The sequence below is a fragment of the Rhipicephalus microplus genome, chromosome X (assembly GCF_043290135.1).
Source record: "Rhipicephalus microplus isolate Deutch F79 chromosome X, USDA_Rmic, whole genome shotgun sequence".
NCBI lineage: Eukaryota > Metazoa > Arthropoda > Arachnida > Ixodida > Ixodidae > Rhipicephalus > Rhipicephalus microplus.
In genome coordinates this window covers 242,745,154-242,767,668 of record NC_134710.1, presented here as the reverse complement: position 1 = coordinate 242,767,668, position 22,515 = coordinate 242,745,154, and the positions used below count along the sequence as shown (strand labels likewise).

Genomic DNA, 22,515 nt, shown 5'->3' with positions numbered 1-22,515 from the left:
GATTTCCACTACTGCATTGAAAATACGCGGGGTTCATAAACATACACTTGAACAGCCACTACCGAGTTTGGTAGGCTGAAGTTCGTGGATGACGGCTTGGGGAAAGTTCAACGGCCATGTTTCTATTTGACGATGAACAGATCTGCGTCCTCCCTCTCCCTCACACACACACACACACACTTCAGAATTTTCGCCACTTAATTTACACAAGTAAACTACTGTACCATGTTAGCGACAAACAAGCATAAAAACTTTTTTATAATGCGAAGAGGCTCGATAAAAACGGGGGGCACCAACAAATAAACAAAAGGGTGAGGATGGTGCCCAAGCTCACCGTGATGTCATGAGTTATAACGATATTCTACAGGGCTTTTAGTTAATTGTTATATGCAACTATCTACTAAACAGCATTTAAAGAGAGCCAAGACAATCTTAAATGTCAGGTAGAACTAACAGTCAATGCTAAAAATTCAGGGACGACACTGTCACGCACCAGCACTTGGTTTACAGTGAAAAACGAAATGGAGAACTGTTAGTCTTTGTTACCTATTCCAGAAATTAATTTCTTATCATAGAATTGACGAAAGTAGGTATCAAGGAATGATTATTTGGTAGAAATAGACTAGTCTTTTCCTTTTGCATCTCATTATTTCACTCACTGACACACCACAATCCAGTTAGAGCATTCTTGGTTGGTTATGTTATTGAACCAAAGTTAAAAAACTAACTACCGTGAAAGGCAGAAGTCTCACGTTCCTTACACCTAAAAATATATAAGGACCATATGAAGTAATGCCGCAAGGTAATAGAAAACGAAGGATAGCAGAAAAAAAACAGAGTAATACACACCTATTTTTCCCTACCAGGAACGTAGTCAAAGATCTTTTTTTTCAGAAGGGGGGGGGGGGAGTTCAAACAATCTTAGTGTATGTTCGCGCGTGCGTTAGTAGGGTGCGTGTATATATACGCAAACAAAATTGAAAAATTTGGGATGCATTTGAACCCACCTCCCTCCTGGCTACGTCCATGTTGCACACGTTCAAAAATGCAGATACATAGGCCCATGTTCATAGAGTATGCACGGATGGAGCTCCTGTAGTCAGCCATGACGCCACGTTTCGTAGGTATACATTTTGCTAAATGTGGTTTCTTCCTAAGTTATCGGGTGTGGCAAGTCGCATGGCCTGGAGTGTTTTGCAATGCCAGAAATTTTCAGCGGGCGTGCTTCAAGCCATCGTATCTCGAAACGGATCAAATTTGCAGATTCCTAAAGCGTCCGTTATTTGACGTATGCATGTGGGAGGTAGTGGCCAGATACTGCACGAGGGTGGCCAATCCTTCTCTGGTGAGGGAGTGCGATCCCGGCGGTGTTTACCGGTAAGGCTGCAACCCAGGCCTCTTAATGCAGTTTCATCACCACGCGGATTTTTTTATCCGGTTGGGAACTGCGCAGATCCGGGATTTGAACCACGGATCTTTTGCATGCGAGGCGGATGCTCTAACCACTACGCCATCGCTCTGACCTACTAGGGGAAGAATTGCAACTCATGATTACGGAGTTAGACAAGGAAAGCAGAAAGGTGGATCTTAAAATAATCTGCAGAAAACGAAAGTAATGTACAACAACCTCGGAAAAGAGCAGCGCTTCGAGATAGGTAATAGTGCACTTCAAGTTGTAAAAGACTATGTTTACTTAGGGCAGGTAATAACCATGGAGCCAAACCACGAGATTGAATTAACTGGAAGAATAAGAATGGGGTGGAGGAAATTTCGCAAGCACTCTCAAATTATGACAGGTAGATTGCCACTATCTCTCAAGAGGAAGGTATATAACAGCTGCATCTTGCCGGTACTTAGCTATGGAGCAGAAACCTGGAGACTTACAAAGAGGGTTCAGCTTAAGTTGAGGACGACGCAGTGAGCGATGGAAAGGAAAATGGCAGGTGTAACCTTAAGAGACAAGAAGAGAGCAGAGTGTATTAGGAAATAAATGGGGGTTAAGGATATCATAGCTGAAATCAAGAAGAGGAAATGGACATGGGCCGCGCATGTAGCACGTAGACAGGATAACCGCTGGTCATTAAGAGTAACTAATTGTATTCCCAGAGAAGGCAAGCGGGTTACGGGGAGACGGAAGGTTAGTTGGGCAGATGAGATTAAGAAATTTGCGGGTATAAATTGGCAGCAGCAAATACAGGACCGAGTTAACTGGCGGAACATGGGAGAGGCCTTTGTCCTGCAGTGGACGTAGTCAGGCTGATGATGATGATGATGATGATGATGGTGATGATGATGATGATGAAAGCGTCCGTTTAAGCGCAACGTTGATGCGGTGGACGTGCCTCGGCCACGTCCTGCACCACTTGGTCGCATGGAGAGTACTTTTCATCAAGCCGCGACCACAGTGCAAGCTCTCACGAGCCACGTGCAGCTGCCGTCAACACGCCGTTGAAGGCGCGCTGCGCACCACACGCTGCGATGTGCGCACGCATTCCGGATTCTCCCCCCGAGGCTTAATGGGAAGTAATCGGCCGCTCTCATTATCCGCGTAGGGAGACCGTATACAAAGCATTCGCTCCCCCGTTCGAATGTTATTGAACCTTTTACGTCAATTCAGAGTTTTAGCAGCCGTTGAACTGAACGGCTTCTTCACCAGCTCTTGCGCGTACGTATTTCGAGTTTTGTTAAGTGTTCTTCAGCACGCGAGCATGCCCTCGATTCGCTCTTAACAGGTGGTAGTATGAACTTTACAGAAATAAAGCGCTCCGTGTTGTTACTGTTTGCCATAATCCTAAAACCTTTGTTGCTTCATTAACGAAGGTGCTTTCCAACAGTGTTTTTATGAGAAAACATCTCACTGCTCACTGAGCGAAAACAAAAACAAAAAGAAACTACACATTTCCATCCACCGCTCTCTTCAGGCAAGTCCCGCGATCGCGACTTGCCCTGATGCCTGGGCTATGCGCGCACTCATTGTTCGTGCAAGCTCTCGCTTTCGTCAAAACTGCGTGTCGGTAATTGTTAAGATTAAAATGAATGTAAAACAACAATAAACACGAGAAAATTAACTTGGCGGTCGCGATTTTCAAACTTATGACCCCACGCTTAACAGTCGAATGTCTCACTGCACTAAGCTATCGTCTGTTAGCCAGCATGCAGGTCTATGCAATCTGCTTGATTACGCCATGCTTGAGAAACCGAAAGTTTAACGTCACAGCTTTCAGCACACCTGAATTGTGGGTACAAGAAGCATGACATGACAAAGCCGAGGGCAAGGGCCTGCTATCTAGGTATAGCGTGGCGCATGGTCCGTATCTCTCTCTCTCTCTCTCTCTATGCTTGCGTCAAGAAGAGAAGAGAATGGAAGAGCAGGAAGGGTAGGGTGGTCAAACAGTTCAGGATAACCAGTTTGCTACCCTACACGTCGGAAAGGGAACATTTAATGAATGAGAGGAAAGGAACAGAAAGCTACCCCACCACACAGCACGTGCACGAGCACCTAGTCAGTAAGAATCCAATAATCTGGCGTAGAACGCGACATCACTCTCACAGCTGCTTCACCATGTCCGTCTTCCTCAAAAACTTCAGCAGTGCTTTAGTGACCTTCAGCTGCATAGTCCTTTGTCGACGACATGCTAGAACAGATTCAACAGACATTTGTCTATTGTCAAGGCGCGCTATAATGGACGCCAGTGATTGTCTCTGCACATTTTTGACCGGACAGTCACACAGTATGTGGTGTAGCGTTTCCTCATAATCACGGAAATAGCAGAGAGCATTGTCGGCCACCCCAATGTGGAAGGAATATGATTTCGCAAATGCCACACCTCACCATAACTGACAAAGCAGTGTGGGCTCTTTTCGGTGAAGTCCATTTTGCATACAGGGATACATCAAAGAGCGCAGGCGGTGTTGATGAGTGGTTCGGTTGATCTGGCTGCTTGGTGGGCACCAAAAAGAGAGCATTATCTCCTGTGCAAGTCACCACGAAGGCTGCTGGCCGAGTCAGACCTTGAAAGTGGTATGGCATCCTCAAGTTTGCCGTCAAGAGCTACCCGAGTAGCATTATTGGCGTGTCCGTTTCCTTTGACGCCGCTGGGTAAAATTTACTTGAGTGGGCCATATGGTTGGAGAGACTGGTTGAAATGACACAATGTAACTTCGGCAACGTAAGAGTTTGGTACGTAACACTTTAACTGCATAAGTTTCTCACACACTGCACCCACGCACGCAAATAGAAACTCCTCATAAGCAGATGCTGCGAAGAGAGTATGAAAGAATGTGCGTCAGGTTGTGACCTCCTAATTTATAATATAACACAGGAAACACCGTAACTTTACAGTTAACCGGAAGGTGTCTCATACGTTATGTATACGCAGTTGGCCAGAAATTTACATGCGTTATGACATCATCGAAAAACAACAAGAAGTTGTAATTTCGACTGCTCACGTGCGAGTACAGAGCAAATGTTATGCTAAAAAAACAAAGAAGTTGTTGTCTTCTCCCAACGTGCAAGAATTTTTTCACAGTCACTGTGCACTCAGGAAATGATGTCGCGGCGCGTGTGATACACAAGTAGATTTATTTCTATTACTTTGCTTTTCGCATGTCACACTCATTCCGCTGTCTGATCGTTCGTTTGAACCTAATTAGGAATAAAATGTTCACGCATAACTCACCCCGCTTCAGAGAATATCGTCAGCTAGCAAAGCTGCATACGTATAGTAATTACCTAGCAAGGACATTCGGGGTAATTGGAAGCAATCACGAAGATACTCATGACATTTGCACGACTTGTTGTTTTCCACTCATCCGAAGATATCAGGGAATATCTCAAGCGCGTCCGCCTGTGCGACGATTTTTCCCCATGGAGACACTGCGAGAGCTGAAAACGCGCGAGAAAGGAAAGGACATCAGCCTTTCTTGCTGAGCTTTATTCCTCGTTTTTCTTTTCCGCGCCAATAATCACGAAAGCGGCTGCGCGTAAAATGCAACACGAATGGAAGCGAAAGAGCTGTAATGAGCAGCTGAAGCCCTAGATCATACCTTGACAACTGCTACCACGCGGAAAGCCGTACCCATGCATCATATAATCTAATTAAATCTGAATACGCGACAACGAGGTGGAATTTTTTTCTTATATGCAGGAGCATGTACCACTTTGCGCTTGAAATTTTCCCGCTTTTGTTTATTTAATACTATTGCAGCCGCAGTTACCGCACGCTCCGCTGAATAACACGGGAGAATGAATCACTAGCAGTGAACGCCGTACATTAAAAACCATGTTTCATGCTTTGAATGGTTTAGTGATCTCAGATATCACTGCACAAAAACCATTATACTTGTCAGCAAAATGAAATTTCTCTCACATAATTATTTCGCAGAAGCTTGACGATATTACACGGCGTAAAAAAACAACAGCGTGTAGTAGGAAATTATTCAGCCGAGAATCAATGAAAACGACGAAGTTAATTTCATCATCATCGACGTCGTGAACTGCCGCCCGCTTTTTCGGCTCGTGAACCTCCGTAAAACGTCTGACACGTACCAGCTTAAGGCTCTTCGTCAAATACGCCGACAAACAGCGCGCCAAGTGCAGCGCGCTATACATCACTCGCTGCCAGCCAAACTAACAGGAAAAGCGAATAGGTAGAATAGAGTAAGTGGCCCTAAATGTAGGCGACGCGATCACTCGTGGGTGAAATCTCCGTTAATTAGTGGCGGAGACATTAATTTTACGTCCGTCCACAAAGACAAGTGATCATTGACGTAATAACGCGGAAGACACGCACAAACGTTGACAGAAACCGAGCACAAAAACGTGCGCGGTAGGGGCGAAGAATGACCGTTATTTATTTGTGCCCAATTATACAGCGTCCGAACAAAGCCTGATCATTTTGAGGATGAATTTTTTGCGCCTCCACGGCTTAATTTTTTTTTATCTCGATATCTATAGCTATATCACCATGAATGCCTCTAGTGCTTAAATGCTAATAAGGGCTTTTAGAAAGAGCAAAGTTTTTCATTCTTTTTCCACGGGGTGTCGAGGGGATTTATGACACTGCTGTCAATCCCAGGCAGGGAGGAGTGCCAAAACACGCCGTGCGACAGTACTTTTTTTTTTTCGCTCGCACTAAACAGCCGATTAATTCCGACCGCGGAACTGGGCCCTTCGCGATGAATAGAAAAGCAGCCAGAGAAGGGCCATCCAGTGGGGTCGCCATAATTTTGCCCATGCGCACGAGAGAAGACGAGAATGGCAGAGAACTATCAATATTTGCAGCGTGCTCCCGGTTATACACATATACGTATAACGCACCTTGGGCTCACATTGGAAATATATATAGTGTAAGTTAGAATAACGTATTCTCTGTGGGACACGTACAGTCTTGCACAATTAAACTAAGCGCCATGAGCAAACAAGAACGTACAATCGGCGTTAAGTGAAACCCGAACAGCGGCAAGCATTAGCAACGGTATATTGCGCAACGTCCAGTCATCACAGTGGACATCCGGAGCGCTACCAAATCGAAGTGATGCGCGCAAGTCAATGGTGCTGACTGGATGGAGCGTACTATATCATTGTAATGCTGGCCGCTGCTATGAAAGCGATAGCATGTTATAACTCAGCTACGCTATTATTTAGTAACTATATTGCCATTACATAGTGTCAAAACTTTTTTTACGCGAAGTCAAGCCGTGTATGCATTCATCTAAATGCAACTGCACGCTCGAATTTTCTTCGTATAGCACTATTTGTTCCAAGAGAGCGTTGTTCACGTTTCATCTGCTTTGCACGAAGTGTAAAATTTAAATTAAAGTCGGAAACAACGCTGAAATCAGTTACATCACCTTCACGCGCCAGAAGGTCAAAGCCTATTGAATGTGAAAAGTGAATGTCAATTAGTTGTACGTTTTTATGTGATCAGTGTTACGTTCCGGTTTTGAAGGAAAACCTATTCGAAGCACTGAATCTGCTTTTTCTTTTAAGAATACGTTCCACAACGCGCACTACATTTTCCTATAGGGTAAACGTCGTTCAACATTTCGATATGGCCTCCTTGTGCCTCTTCATCTTGGAGGCTTTCGTTCTGCCGATTGCCATTGTCCTGGATCACCGCGAAAAGCTCTGCCTCCTCAAGAAAATCTACCAATAAGGTAGAGGGAAGCACAAGAAAATGAAAAGGGAAGCCTGAGAAAAAGCAGTGACATCCGGCTGACGTCGGAGCAATACGGACTTCTTTGCGAACCAACATCTCAGGCTCTAAAAGCAAGAACAATGAATAATGATTGAACATAGTGAGGCTGAGGAAGGAAAGCTGGGGCACCCATCTAGCGTTCACTCAAGAGTTAGACCCCTATCCGTTCTAGTTACCTCAGTGCTAGAGGATTTACCGCGCGACGGTCCATAAGGGTTAAGAAATGATGACCCGACAGGTTTAGATAAAAAAAAAAAGGACGGGGTGAAGGACAACAACAAAGGCTTTGCTCAAATGTCAATGTATGATGCTACATTGGTTCTAACATTAACTTACTTTCCAGGTGCAAGGCATTCAACTTACGACGTTTATAGTCATTAGGATTATGCTCCACGACTCACGCTATATAGCATCGCGCATTAATTGCTAGCCTAACGACCAGATAGCGCAAGGAGGTCCGTTACTTGAGCTTCGACACACTTCAGAAAGAGTTTTTTTTGTTTCACTGCTTGATAATATGGTATGTAACAATGTTCGGAAGCATAACAATGTAATAATTTCGCAAGCACTTCTACGTCCCTATAGTTTTGCAATTATAATGTGTGGTACCCTACTATGATTGCTTCAGGAGGTGGCAATGCTTGACCGTGTACAGTTACTGCCCCAGTCCTACGTTAACTACGCGTATGATAGCTGCACTGTGAACCGTATTTGGGGATTGTTCACTTCAATGTGGTAACTCAATATACTGAAGCGCTCTAATGATGTGCCGGACATGTTTGCCCACCCCAAACACCTGCTGGACTGTCTCCGAATTCTTCGTAGAAATAAAATGTTCTTCAACTACGATGATTTCCCACACTTATTTCCCTACGTGTAAAAAAACTGCAGCCACATAGAGATTGAAATCATGACAAAACTAAAAAAGCGTATATTCCTTTGTTATAGGAATGTCTAAAACACGTAAGTAAAACGTGTTCTTACTGAAATAATTTAATGTACGTTGAAATAAGAGGTGCTTACACAATGTTCATTGGTGTTTGACCCTTTTTGGTGTTTGACAGCTACGGCATCGTTTAAGGTAAATGCATGCACGTTGAAGCTTAATCATACATATGCATCGTGATGACTGACGTCCATGATTAATGAACAAACAAACTCTTGAGGTCATAGTTAGCATTTTTTCAAGGTTCTGGTACCCTCCCCTTCACGAGACACTTCGTAAACAGGGTGATCAGCTTTTATAACACAATCTGTTCTTTGTCTTTCATCAGATCTGATGTTACCTGATCCTCACCAGCCGCTTCACCTCCAGCTTTGAGCGATGGAAAGAAAAATGACAGGCGTAATCATAAGACCCAAGAAAAGAGCAGAGTGGGTCAGGGAACAAACCGGGGTTCAGGATATTATAGTTAAATCAAGAAGAATTAATGGACATGAGCCGGGCATGTAGCGCGTAGACAGGACAACCGCTGGTCATTAAGGGTAACTGACTGGATTCCCAGAGAAGGCACGCGGGTGAGGGGGAGACAGATAGTTAGGTGAGCAGATGAGATTAGGAAGTTTGCAGGTATAGAGTGACAGCAGCAAGCACAGGACTGAGTTGACTGGCGGGACATAGGAGAGGCCTTTGTCTGGCAGTGGGCGTAGTCAGGCTGCTGCTGCTGATGATGATGTCATAGATGCTTGTGGTAGCTATAGTAGTTAACGGTGAGAGTGGACCACAGAAAGTTATGCGACAGACAGAACCGCATGGCTGAATGAACGCCTAACTTGGGCTAAGGTCCCCTACTCACGGCATAATAGAGTTATTGAACACCGCTGTCCGGCCAGAGGGAAACGCAACGCGCGTCCTGTCTTCCCTTTGGCCGGCCACAATTATTCGCGGGGCGAGCTTAAATTGGTAACGTGGAGCTAGGCTAAAAAGGCGCGTTTCAGAGGTTGCAGAGCTATGTTTTGTATGGGGGGATGCTATGTGAGACGCTGACACTCGTTGTAATGTTGCCACCAGAATGTGTGTTAAGACGTCGACTAAATTTCACTTCTGCTATTGGAAACACGCCATATGTGACGGACACTTAGAAACGACCCGTTGACAGAACTAATCCCAGACGCCACGGTCATGATGCACTACTGAACTTTATCAAGAACGCTGCGAAAAGTCGGTGGCAGATTTAGGAGGCGTATTTTTTACAGCGTGCATATTATGTGTCCATGGCGAAGTTGATAGCGTGCCTGACATCAATTGTCGATTCAGAAGTCATGGTTTCAAATCCTGTTGACGGAACACTTTTTTCTCTGTCTTCTTATCATGCGCATTCTTTCAACGTCATTTCTGTGACGGAAATATGTCATCAAAGTCTTGTTGAATCTTGGCATAAAACACTTTCGTGTTTAAAAAAAAAACTGCTTGTTTGTCCGAGGCTGTTTCACGACCTCTAAACGTCTGATTTGAGTGATATAATGAAGCACCCACAATGCCACCTTTGTGCGGCATTGTGGGTGCTTAAGCGTTCATCGGGGTAGAAACGAGGACTGTGTTTCCTATATAGCGGCATGCCATTTATACACGCATGAAACAGCTCTCGCCATGCTATCACTGGAAATACAGATCTCCTATTCAAGGTCGGGCTTTTATATTAGCTCTACTAAGCGCTTTTGATCCCTACTACTACGCATCACTTTGAAAATATACCGTTGATTACTTTATCAGTCATTCGATCATGTAGCTCTTGGTCGAGCCCGCTAATAAAAAAAGAAAAAGAAGAAGAAAGCGGGCCCACAGTCTGAGCAGTGTCTGCTTGATGTGGTGCAAAGCGGTTTCTCAAAATAACAATGAAATACAAAGTTTCATTAAACGGTTACAGGAATGAATAATAAGAACTGTTAATTTTCTTACAGTACCCGAGCGTCTAGGAGCTCAATGGACTTGCGAAAGCAGGCTCATGCAGACCCCGACGAATTAAAAAAAGTACATGTGCGCCCTTGCATACACTCAGTGGCCTTCATCGGGAAACATTATTAACTTTCGTTATGGTTCAACAGTAAAATCACATTAATGAGCCTGCTAACTGCGTACCTTTCACAAACTACTAAAGCACGTGCGCTCCGTGTAAAAAGCAAGCAATGCATGGTTTTATTGTGGCTTCGTTAGTCATCGGACACTGTGTGCGTATACCTCAGTACCTGGCAAGGCGTACAGTTAATTAGCTAAAGAGTGCTTTAGTGCGCACAGCTTGTGAGTGTCCGACCGGCTTGTATTACGTGTAACTTGGGAGATACAGCCATCGTCTCACACATTAAACTAAGCGCAGAAAACTAAGGCGAACCAGGCCTGCGCAGGTGCTTTTTAACCGTCTGTTTTACGAAAGCTTAAACTAATGCAGCCATTACTGCTCACGATACGGCCACGATTCAAAAAAAGAAAAAGAAGATTTAAATTAGCAGTCGTTGAGGACGTGGTTTTCCGAAAAAAAATATGAAACGAAATTAGGTAAATTTTATACACGAACTGTGTGCATAATATAGTTTTGGCGATCGTAGTATCCGCCCTGATTGTTAGTTTGATTTAGACGTATGCGGGAATTGAGCCGTGCGAACAGCTTCGACTGCAGGACGCGTCTATATCCAGGGACAACCTTGTGTGGCTTTGAAGCAAAGGTTACGGCTGCACGACCAATCCACTCTGCAACCATCACTGCTCAGTATACGTAAAGGAAGGCCACGCAAAACGCGCGATCTCACATTTGTAACTTCCACTTCACCGCCACAGTGCAGTGGTCTAGAACCCAGCGAGCCGATCTAAAAAACCGCCAATTTAGAGCCTGTCATCTTTCAGGTGCGAAAAGTGTTGCAATAAGGCACGTGATTCAGTATCGAGTTGACATGTGATACACCTGTGTTATGACTGAAAGCGGCGCGAAAGGTTTAGGTGGCTGAAGTCATGTATTATGAATAGAAGTATTGATGAAGAGGCACTAACGGTAATCAAAAAATAGAAAATGCTCTGGAGTGCGCACGTGGCATTACTCCACGGGAGGGCATCGCCCATGCATTGCTAGCATAACGACCAGGTAGCGCAAGGCAGTCCATCACTTGCGCTTTTGTTTCTTGAGAAGAAAATTAACAAATTTTTTTTGTGTGTGCGGATGGGAGAAGGCTCGTACGTTTATTATCGTCAAGTGAAGCTGTACGCTGGTGCTCTATTTAGGCTCTCCCACTTTCAGAAAAGTGCACATAAAGAAAACAAAGACCACACACATACTTTTGTTTGCTAGCTAGAGGTGCGCCTCGAACATCTTCATTACTCTAATGGAACACGGAACTCGCTAACGCGATTAAACTCGTCTTTTTTTTTGTAGCCACCAATCGCACTTTATTGGAACACAGCGTTTAACTCATGGCTGTTCAATATCGAAATTTTCATCACGAAGGCACTTTAACCAATATGCATTGGATGGCAGCTTACAGACGTGCCGCCCAGTTTCGAAGCAACGGGTGTCATGTCGTATTTGCACCGCGTTCGATTCCGCCCAATCTAGATCCACGAAAACAGGTCGATGCAATAACGCAGCGTGGGGCGCATGTTTAGCAAGGGAGACGGCCAAGCGGTGTTCCAGACCACTGCAGCGCCACAAAGGTTGCCCCCGAGTGTATACCTACGGGCGCGGCGGCGGCGAGGCCGTGGGCGGCAGAGACGTCTCTCCTCCCGGGAGGGCTGCCATCCGGCCTGCACGCACCTGGCTGTGGCGTTGCCCGCGCCGCAGAGCTCCCTGCCGCGACGGCCGCCCACTGGATTGGCACTGTGCGTCTTCCCATCATCGCTGCGGCCCCGTTGGCCTGGGCCCACGTTTGGCGCCAGCCTGCACGGACCTGAGGATGATACAGAAGGGAGGGAACGTACCAAAGGCAGTGAGAAAAGGACAACTAAAAGTTTCCTTTATGCAGTGGTCATTCGTACCTTTCGCGACATTAAATTTCAACGTTGGGCATTTTATAAGTTATTTTTTGAGGACGTCGGCTTCATTGCTCACATACAGGACACAGCTGGGCAGCTTGACGAAACAATAACAAAAAAAGGCTCATTCAAAAAATTAGGCATCGTGACTCTTCTGCTCCCGTCGACTTCTATATAGAGCATTAGAAGAGCCGCGAGATCTGGAACTATGCGAGATCTAGGAGGACCCCTCACTCCGCAGCCGCAGTGCAATGACTGTCACGTCACACGAATTGGCATACCGTATATCTCTCAAGAAATATAAGATACAACCGTTTTGTGCCAGGTCAGCTACCACGCAAACGTCGTGCCATAAATGAAGTAATTGTAGCACCAGACCCGTTTAGCATTCTGGGAATGGTTCATTTCTCGTGAGTGATTATCGCTCATGCTCCTGACCTTTTTTTCATTCCATTAGTTTAAAAAGATGCACACAAATTGCATGGTATATCGCAATCCTACCATTTCTGTCTGAAGATAGAACAACGCTGTTTTCGTCACTGTTGTTAAGGCAGCTGAGGCATTGAAGGCAGCTAGATTCACACGAATAATTAATTTTTTTTTCTGAGCTCTAAGGAAACGTAGCATTGCGGACGGGGGCAACATAAGGAAGCAAATGACACTCACATGGCGTTATTTTGCCGTGCCTGTACTGGCTTGCCATGTACTTTATAGTATTCAGTGTGCACAGTAAAGTACTGTGACTTAGCACCATAAATGTTATTCGCTTCTTTTTGTTGTCCTTGTCCATATCGCACTACTTAATGCGAACTAATTACACACTAACTATAGCCCAAATATAAACTGCTCACATTACGCAAAACGGAGTGTTTTATTTCTAAGCAGCCGCGCTGTAGTCCTTATGCCGAGCTTTTGTTACTTGCGTAACAGAATGGCTACATCGGGTCTGAATATAGTAGTGCTGTGAACACAAGCTGTGGTATATTGCCTAAATTAAAATGTCTCGCCTTCTAAATATACTAGGAATTACGTAAATCTTCAATAACTGAATATGAAAAAAAAGCGCCATTCTTAGTTAGGAGCTCGTAGGGCTTATACGCAACGGGACACCCATTCACAGGGCTTTCATGTATACATATAGTTTCGCTTGTTCCGTTGGACAAATATTTAGATTTTATTTCTCAATAGTATAGCTGCCTGGTTTGCAAAGAATGATTGCAAAGAATGATTGCAAGAAAGTTTTTCCGACACTATAATGGGCTCGTAATGACTTCTCTGTTTTTGGTGCCTTGTGAAACTCAATTGTTACAATTGGGAGGCGCATGTGCTATCCGCAAAGTGATGCCGCGGGACCACGACAAGAACCTCGTTTCCCGCATCTGTTTTAAACGATTACATCTATGTTTGCCATTTCGTTTCCGGAATCTCTCACCCGGGAGAGGGCCGCTAAATGGCATTCGATTGCAAAATAGTGCAAAAAGAAAACCACGTAGATGCAGCAAGAAGACCACACGTGCGCCCGCGCTGTCTCTACGTGAATTTCTTTTCGCGATATTTCACTATGAATTACCAACTAGACCTGTTTTCTGTACTACGGCATTCGATTTTTAACTCTGATTACACCCGCAATCGGCAATTAGCCAAAGTGAAATATTGAAATGGGCTCCTAAAAATTGAGGCCCGGAATGAAAGGCGGGTCCAAGCCGGAATCGTATCAAGGAAAAGCAAGACGCCATCCAGGGCGTCACAGGTGTTTTTGATGAAAATGATTCGCAATAAAATAATGCAGTTCCTCAGCTTGGCGAAGGAGTTCATTGATAAAATTAGCGTTCATGTCGTATTGGCTTTTCCCTCTATATCCTAGTCTTCATAGAAAAAAAGTTAATGTAACAGTTTTTAAGCTATCTTAATACTGAAACGTGGGTCATGATGGTGCACACTAAAGAATATTCATGTTATGTTGCCACCCTGCCTTCATCTTGCGGAGGATATTGTAGAAAGGCTGAATCACTTAAAAGTGTGAGCCTGATATCCCCATAAAACAATTGAACTTTTCACTGGCTTGTGCTTTCGTAGGGGAAGTTCTCGTGGACATATAGATATGTGCTTCGCAGTAGTGAAGGGATTGTCTTTGGAAGACACAAGTGTCAATTATTCTCATTCGAACACATGTTGCTTTCCAGTGTTAGGGTTTAGCTTCAATTACATTTCACTTGCACAGGTATCGAACAAATGTGCGATTACACCAAACACATGTATAGTCATTTAGGGCTCATTATTATTTTTAATAAAACACACACACACACACACACACACACACACATTCAGAATGAAGAATTTAGGACAGGGGTAGACAAACTGCAGCTCTTATACTTGAATACTGTGCTGCTAGACCACCGACTTCTTGATCAAGCAGTTATGCTTATGTAAACTTACGTAACGTAGCTTTTTGAGAAACCTGGTAGTTAACACAAACGTGTGTAATGGTGGTCCTTGAAGATGAGAACGTAGTTTCCTAGCCCGGAATATAGTCAAAATGTTTTCTTGCAACTGAAGTATGTATATCTTAATAATGATATCTGAAGATACACGTTCCAAAACAATGCTATTATTTAGGCACGGTGTAGCGATAACGCCGGAAATTTTGACCATCTCGTGTTCTTTAACGTGCACGGACATCGTACAGTACACGGCTATCTAGCACTTCGCCTCGGTCAAAATGCGACCACTGCGGCCATAATTAAACCTTCGACTTTCAGTTCAGCAGCTGAGCACCGTAATCACTGTACCACCGAGGCGGACTAGGCCTCTCTCGTCCTGCGAAGCTCTTTTCTGACTCTTCGAAAGTGCTTGCTTGGCTACCCCTGGATCAGGATAGCTTGCATGGCATGCGCTCCTCGTCAGCGGTGGGAATCGACAGGGCAGTACTCACCCCCCGTGCGGCGCCACCGCCGGCGACGTGTGTGGGCGTCGCGTCGCGTCCTCGCGGCCAGGCGGCGGCGGCGGCGCCTGGCGCTGCGGATCTGGCGCACGTGTGGGTGCGAGCCGCGCACGCAGCGCGGGAGCTCCGACGGACTCCAGCGGCCATCCACGCAGGTGGCTCCGGGGGGCCCGTGCAGGATGGTGTAGCCCCGGCGACACTCGAACATGATCTGCCGTTTGTTGCTCACGCGCCGGACGTACGGTCGGTAGTCGTACATTCCCATGTTGCCAACCAGCAGCACGCGGCCGTGCTCGATCGAGCCCGGGAAGGGGCAGTAGACTGACCGGGAGACACGGGAGAGCAAGCGGTGCCGTTAGTCCCTTTGCTGTGCATCTGCGCTGCTTTACACGGGATTCCACACGTCCCAAAGATCGCGTGTTTTCCACTGACTCAGGCGCACTTGGTAATTGAACACGCTTTCAGTGGCTTCTATTGTTGCGATCATGCGTTATCACGGGACACCGCTTCGCGAGACGACGACACAATGCGCAGTAAGAGAAATTTTGAGAGTGGACTGACTGGAGATCCCTAAAATGTGGGCTTTACGAGAGGCCACGTGGCCGAGCAGCTTGCCAGCATGATGGTCAATTTCTGTTTTCATAGAAATCCCCTAAGGCGGCACGGCGACATCGGCAACAAGAACAATATTGTTGGGCATCATATACTTCTAAAAAAAGTTACATCGTTGTCAAACATCGACACCAGAGGTACTTACGTTGCGTAAGCCATGCAATTTGTGGCGTCATTTACAATAACCAGGAACATTTAAAAAATATATGTTTCTTCTTTAGGGGGCCAAGGGTGAAAGTCGTCGTGGTATGATACATAAACTCGCAATTGTGCTGTCTTTACTTATTTGGAACTGCGGTACTTTCTGAACGTGCTGGGACCTTGCAGTCTGATGCATTGCATCAGCCTTTGAAACACCTGCATGCAGTGTAGGTCAACCCGCTGTGCCGGTGGTTCATTTACGACCGAGGGTGCCCACTTTTTTATCTGAATATATTGATGACAGCTTGGAGCACTGAGATGTGCCTGAGAGTGCCCCTCAATATATTTCCTTTTTCTAGGACCGATGTTGGCCATCAAGGGGTCGGTGCCTGTAAAAAAACCACTTTCAGCTTTTTTTTAGATGTCCAGTGTGACAGGACTTCCAACTGCACTTGTGGTTGCGGCCTAGCTACAAAGCTTCTTTGCACAGTGTGAATATATACCTAATGTGACTTGCTATTTCCCTGAAATTAGTGGCAACCCAACCAAATCATAAGTCTTTTGATTAACACATCATAAACATGGCAAGTCTTAAAAGAGCTCAATGGTCAAACCATTTGATGACCTAATAATGGTTACGCCTGGCAGTGCGAAGCTTCACGTCAGGGATGCACAAAACATACACCAATGTTAAGCTACTCAGTTTGTCCACAAGATGTGTACCAAGCGTATACAAATATTTTACCCACCACCCTTATGATATCACTTGGCTGTTGTCATCCACGTGATAAGTTAGGACGCTGAGTACTCCTGTTCTAAAGGCCAGAATAAAAAAAAAAACTTCAATTTCCGCACCTGTATGACGTAAAACTTATGCTCAGTGATGTACAACTTGGAGAGAAACATATTGGATATAAGCAAACAGCTGGGACGACTGTCAGTTTGGAGTTTTTCATCAGCGCTGTGATAATGACCTACCAAATTCAGCCGGTAAGCTTGCGCTTGAGCACGTCATGCGAAAGATGCCAGTCTCAAGACAGTTTGTTTCATTCTGAAAGCACATAGCGTTATTTACATCTTCTGTATTTAAGGGGGAACTCATTTCAGTCTAACGTTGTCCTGCATCAGGCATAACCGGAAGAAACGAGAAAAACAAAAAAGAAGGCGGTAGCCCACGAACAGTATAATAGGTAGCGATGTCTCATAGACGTACATAGAGTTACTCAATATGCTACCCTTAAGTAGCAGAGTTACACCACTGATAGAACTCGCCGCTCGCGTTCTCATTCGCCAAGCGCGCATACGTGCGCAAAAAACATTCATCCAGGAAAAGCCAACTTTACGGCCACGCGAGTGCTTGCGACTACCACGCCACTGGCGCCACCACCATCGCCGCCCAAGCAGTCCGACGAGGTGATCCCGCTGAGTGCGGAAGTACTTTTTCGTTGGTGTCGTGATTGTGTCCTTTGTTCGTTTTTAGGGAACGTGAGTGTTAATGGTGTCTGTGCGGGGCAACGCCATGACTCAGTGCTGCGTAGTTGCCACGATGACCGGCTCCCACAGCGACATATAGATATACCGAAAATTCTCGTTTGCTTGCGTTATTTCTAAAACATGGAGGGATAGGTCTGGAGATTGTTTATCGAGCTACCTGCTTAATTGTGTAAAGCAGCGAAAAACTACGTGGAATGAGCGATTTGCGGAACTTAAGTTGTCGCGAATCATGTACACGATCCTCGACAAATTAAGTCAAGGTTTTCTTCTTTGCTATTCAAAACAAAAATGTCGTCCTATGGTGACCATTATTTATTCGAGTTTTCCTTTTTTCCTTCGAAGCGAAAGTAATTGTGCCAACGACGTCATGAGCAAGCGAGAAAACGCACGGAGTGGCTGGACTGTAGCTGGACTGCGTCGGCTCCTACATTCGGAAGGGGTGGCTTTCTGGCATGACTTGAACGTCTCAGCGAGCAAGATAACAGACATGCGCAACTCTGCTACCTAAAGGTAGCATACACAGTCACTTTAGAAGCACACACAAACTGCAGTTGAGTGAGGATATTCTAGATGGCACTGTAACGCTACTCTCCGATTGGCTGCTGCGCGAGAAAGGAGCACCTCTCTCAGTCTCCTGGATCGCCGCTTTACGTGGTGGATTGTTGGTGGGGCATGGACGAAGCAGAGCGGCGCATGGAGTGCGCGGCTGCTCGTGCTCATCATTTCGCTGGCGGGGCATAGACGAAACAGAGTGAAGGGCCTTGGTGGCTCATGCTTGCCGCCAGACATAAAAAAAGGACAGGCAGCCAAACGGACAGACTCATGGACGCATGCACGTACGGATGGACACATGGACGGGTGGACGCACACACGGACGGACGGACAGATAAACGGACGAACGCACGGACCCACAGACGGACTGACAGGCAGACGGACGGACAGACACACAGGCAGACAGACAGAGAGACGTACACAAAGACAGATGGCCAGCCGGACAGACAGACACATGGATATACATATTGTTACGCACAAGGAGGACCAGGACGTATACGGCTGAAAGGGGCCGTTTATTTTGGTCGCGAAGAGAAGCGCCGGAGCGGCCAACAGGTTGATGATCGCAGTCTCGTCGTCTTCTTTCTTCCTCCAGCTCTTGGGGCAGTCAGCATGTTCACCCATCTTCGTTTTCTTCCAAGGCATGCGTAACATTCCTCCCCTCGCAGACGAAGCCCGCCGGGCAAGGTAACCGATTCACCTTGGTGTGTACAACTTCAGTCGAGCGACATGGACTACTTGGGTTTTAGCGGCTCTTCTACCACTTCTCGTGAGGCGAGCTATTGTGTATGTGACTTCCGTGATTTTGTCGAGAACGACAAACGGTCCGTCGTATGTGGCCAAGAACTTTTGGCATAACCCGCGTCTTCGTACCGGAGTCCACAGCCCCACTAAGTCGCCTGGGTGGTAAGTTACAGGCCGGTGGCGGACGTCATAGCGTACCTTCGATTTTTCCTGTGATGCCAAAGTGCGTAAACGAGCAATACGACGCGCTTCTTCTGCAAGGCAGAGGATTTCGGTGACTGAGAGGTTCTCGTGCGCCGAGAATGGCAAAACTGTGTCGAGTGTGTGCCGTGGCGGTCGTGCGTACATCAAGAAAAAGGGGCTATAGCCTGTTGTCTCGTGCTTAGCGGTATTGAACGCGTACGTTATAAATGGTAGCACGTCATCCCAGTTCTTGTGGTCAGATGCCACATACACAGAGAGCATGTTTACAATTGTTCGGTTGGTACGCTCCGTGAGCCCATTTGTTTGCGGATGGTATGGCGACGAGTGACCAAGGCGGGACTCACTCAATCGAAGCAGCTCTTCTACTATGTCTGCCGTAAATTGTCGCCCACGATCACTGATGATCACCTGAGGTGGGCCATGTCGGAGGATAACGTGCTGCAGCAGGAACACAGAGACGTCGCTGGCAGTTGCGGTTGGTATGGCCGCCGTCTCGCAGTAGCGCGTGAGGTAATCGACACATACAATTATCCAGCGATTGCCCTTAGCCGACTTTGGAAAAGGGCCCATGAGGTCAATGCCCACCTGTTGGAAAGGTGTGCTTGGAGGTGGCAAGGGCTGTAGAAAACCAGCCGGAGCAGTAGACGGGCGTTTGTGGCGTTGACACTGTGTTCAGCTGGCCACATACGCCTCGACTGACTGTCGCATTCCTGGCCAATAAAAGCGTTCCTTAGCACGGTAAAGCGTCCGCGCAGAACCTAAATGTCCGGACGTAGGATCATCGTGCATCACACCTAAAATCGCTGTCCGAAGGGTTTCTGGCACTACCAGGAGGAAACGTGCACCAGTGCTGGAAAAGTTCTTCTTATATAGGAGTCCGTTGCGTACACAGAAATGGCATGCCGTAGGAGCTGTGCAAAGCGATGATAGCCTGGTGTCCTTTCGCTGTTCATCTTTGAAAGTACTGAGGTCGGAAAATTTTGGTGACACAGAAGCTACGAGGTGATCGAGGTCATCGGCGTCACACTCTGTAGTGCTCAGTGGCATGCGCGAAAGGCAATCTGCGTCAGCGTGTCGTCGACCACTTTTGTACGAGACTATGAAGTTATACTCTTGGAGCCGAAGTGCCCAGCGCGCTAGACGGCCGCAAGGATCCCGAAGGTTGACGAGCCAACACAATGAGTGGTGGTCGGTGACAACTGTAAAAGGGCGTCCGTATAAGTAAGACCGAAACCGCTGAATCGCAAATACTACCGCGAGGCATTCTTGTTCTGTGTCAGTGTAATTCTGTTCGGGCCTACTCAAGGAGCGACTTGCGTATGCAATCACGTGCTCGCGGTTACCATAGCGTTGAACTAGGACGGCACCAATTCCTATGCCGCTGGCATCCGTGTGCAGTTCGGTTGGAGCTGATGGGTTGAAGTGTTGAAGAAGAGGCCGCGACGTCAGGAGGAACTTCAGTTGACGAAAAGAGGAGTCGCACTCCGGAGTCCACTCGAAGGGAGTATTCTTCCGTAGCAAACATGTCAGCGGATACGCGACATCGGCAAATTTGGGTATAAAGCGGCGAAAATAGGAGCAAAGCCCCAAAAAACTGCGGAGCTCCTTCACAGAGCGCGGCACATTGAATGCTTCAACGGCTGCTGTCTTCTGGGGATCTGGACGGATGCCCTCCTGATCGACTAGGTGCCCGAGAACAAGGGTTTGTCGGTCTCCGAAGTGGCATTTCTTTGAGTTAAGAACAAGGCCAGCGTTTCTTATGCAAGTCAGTACAGTATCCAGACGTGAATTGTGTTCGCTGAAGGTGCGGCCAAAGATGACGACGTCGTCGAGATAGCACATGCAAATGCTCCACTTCAAGCCACGAAGAACAGTGTCCATAAATCGCTCGAACGTCGCCGGCGCGTTGCACAGTCCAAATGGCATCACGTTGAATTCAAAAAGGCCGTCAGGTGTTACAAAGGCTGTCTTTTCTTTATCTTCAGGATGCATGGGAATTTGCCAGTAGCGCGATCTTAAGTCTACAGAGGAAAAGTAAGAGGCCGAATGCAGACAGTCTATGGCATCATCAATACGTGGAAGTGGGTACACGTCTTTTTTGTTACAGCATTCAATCGGCGATAATCGACGCAAAATCTCCAGGATCCGTCTTTCTTTTTAACGAGAATTACTGGAGCTGCCCATGGACTTACCGACTCTTGAATGATACCGTTTTCAATCATTTCGTTCACCTGCTCATTAATAATCCGCCGCTCGGATGGCGAAACACGGTATGGCTTTTGTCTAATCGGATTGGCCGAACCCGTGTTGATAGTGTGACATGTTCGAGAAGCAGGGATTAGGGGCGCTTTGTCTTTCTGCGCAAAGTCGAATGCAGAGACGTGCTTCGAAAGTACATTGACCAATGTTCGGCGTTCACTCGTGCTCAGCGACTTATTCACCATTGACAGAAGAGCCGTTTCGAAACTGTGACTACGATGCTCTTCCGGCGCATCTGTAAGCTCGTTCACCAGTAAGGCCTCGTGTTGTCCACTCACGACGGCTAACTTTAGACCATCTGGTAACATCACGGGTTCTGTAGAGCAATTCACAGTTCATAAACCAGCGCGTCCACGTCTGATCGACACCACACAATGTGGGATCAACACATTCTTTTTCATGCAGTTGGTGTACACTGGTTCTACGTTGGCATCAAAGCTGGCGGAATAGCTGTCGCTGCAACCAACAGGTACACGAACGGTTGATAACGGTGGTATGATAGTGTCGCCACAGACACACAATGCCGTCTCACCATCCACAGGGTTTTCCAAGAGTGCTGGCGGAACGTGATCACTCAAGACTATTGTCCCTGTGCGGCAGTCGACAGTCGCACCACACTCCCTCAAAAAGTCCATACCCAAAATAACATCATGTGTCGCCTGCGGAATAATCACGAACTCCGTTGGGATAACACGGCCTCCGAGAAATACGTTAGCTTGACACACACCAACAGGATGCAGTGCCTCACCACTCACTCCGCAAAACTTCGCAGCTTGATTCCACCTAAATAATACCTTCCGCCCCAAGGTATCTTTAAAACACGCACTCATGACCGAAATGGTTGCCCCCGTATCCACCAAAGCCATCACAGGCACACCGTCAACAAAAACACGTACTTTGTTCTTGAGCATCGACACAGGAGGTATTTCTGATATTAGCACGTCTCCGGCGACCTCACCTCCATCGGCCGCGCTTGCTAGTTTTCCTGTGGCAAAGGAGACGTGTTGCGGCGCCGTGGTGAAGGAGAACGGGGAACACGAGGCGGTGGAGGCATCAAGCTCCTGTCAGATGTAGGGGAGTGGTTCCGGAAGCTGCGTGACCAGTAGTCGTCGCGAGGCAGCAGGTGTGTTGCATTAGGGTCATCGTACGGTCGATCAGACGATCGTGTGAAGTGTTGTGGTGGGCCATAGTACGTTGCTCACGGGTCATCACGAAGTCGTTCGGAAGGCCGTGCAAAGTGTGGTGGGTAGCCATACCGTGGGGCTACACGTCGACGGTTGCAAAATCGCGAAATATGTCCTGGTACACCACAGGAGTAACAAACTGGGAGAGGTCGAAACTCTCTTTGTTCGTCGATGAATCGAACATCGTCTTCTCTGGCGGAGTGGGTCAGTTCGTTCCGTATATCATAG

At 46.7% G+C, this 22,515-nt stretch overlaps 2 protein-coding genes across 2 annotated transcripts in view; both read right to left on the bottom strand.

Moving 5' to 3' along the window:
- Positions 1-22,515, bottom strand: part of LOC142775200 (sushi, von Willebrand factor type A, EGF and pentraxin domain-containing protein 1-like) — a 258,013-nt gene that overhangs the window by 133,432 nt on the left and 102,066 nt on the right. The gene's annotated exons all lie outside the window — the stretch shown is intronic.
- LOC142776038 (uncharacterized) lies at positions 9,731-15,935 on the bottom strand. The gene is made up of 2 exons (XM_075878869.1): positions 15,089-15,935; positions 9,731-12,071 (listed from the first exon to the last, which is right to left on the bottom strand). The coding sequence occupies exons 1-2, from the start codon at positions 15,360-15,362 to the stop codon at positions 11,737-11,739; spliced, it is 609 nt and encodes a 202-aa protein (XP_075734984.1). The 5' UTR covers positions 15,363-15,935; the 3' UTR covers positions 9,731-11,736.

What these genes read in the sequence shown, in the direction of transcription:
- LOC142776038 (XM_075878869.1), bottom strand. Translation starts at nt 15,362, where the DNA reads ATGGGAATGTACGACTACCGACCGTACGTCCGGCGCGTGAGCAACAAA. An exon ending in GCGGTGGCGCCGCACGGGGG is followed by an intron (nt 12,072 to 15,088) that starts GTGAGTACTGCC and finishes TATCATCCTCAG; the next exon opens with GTCCGTGCAGGCTGGCGCCA.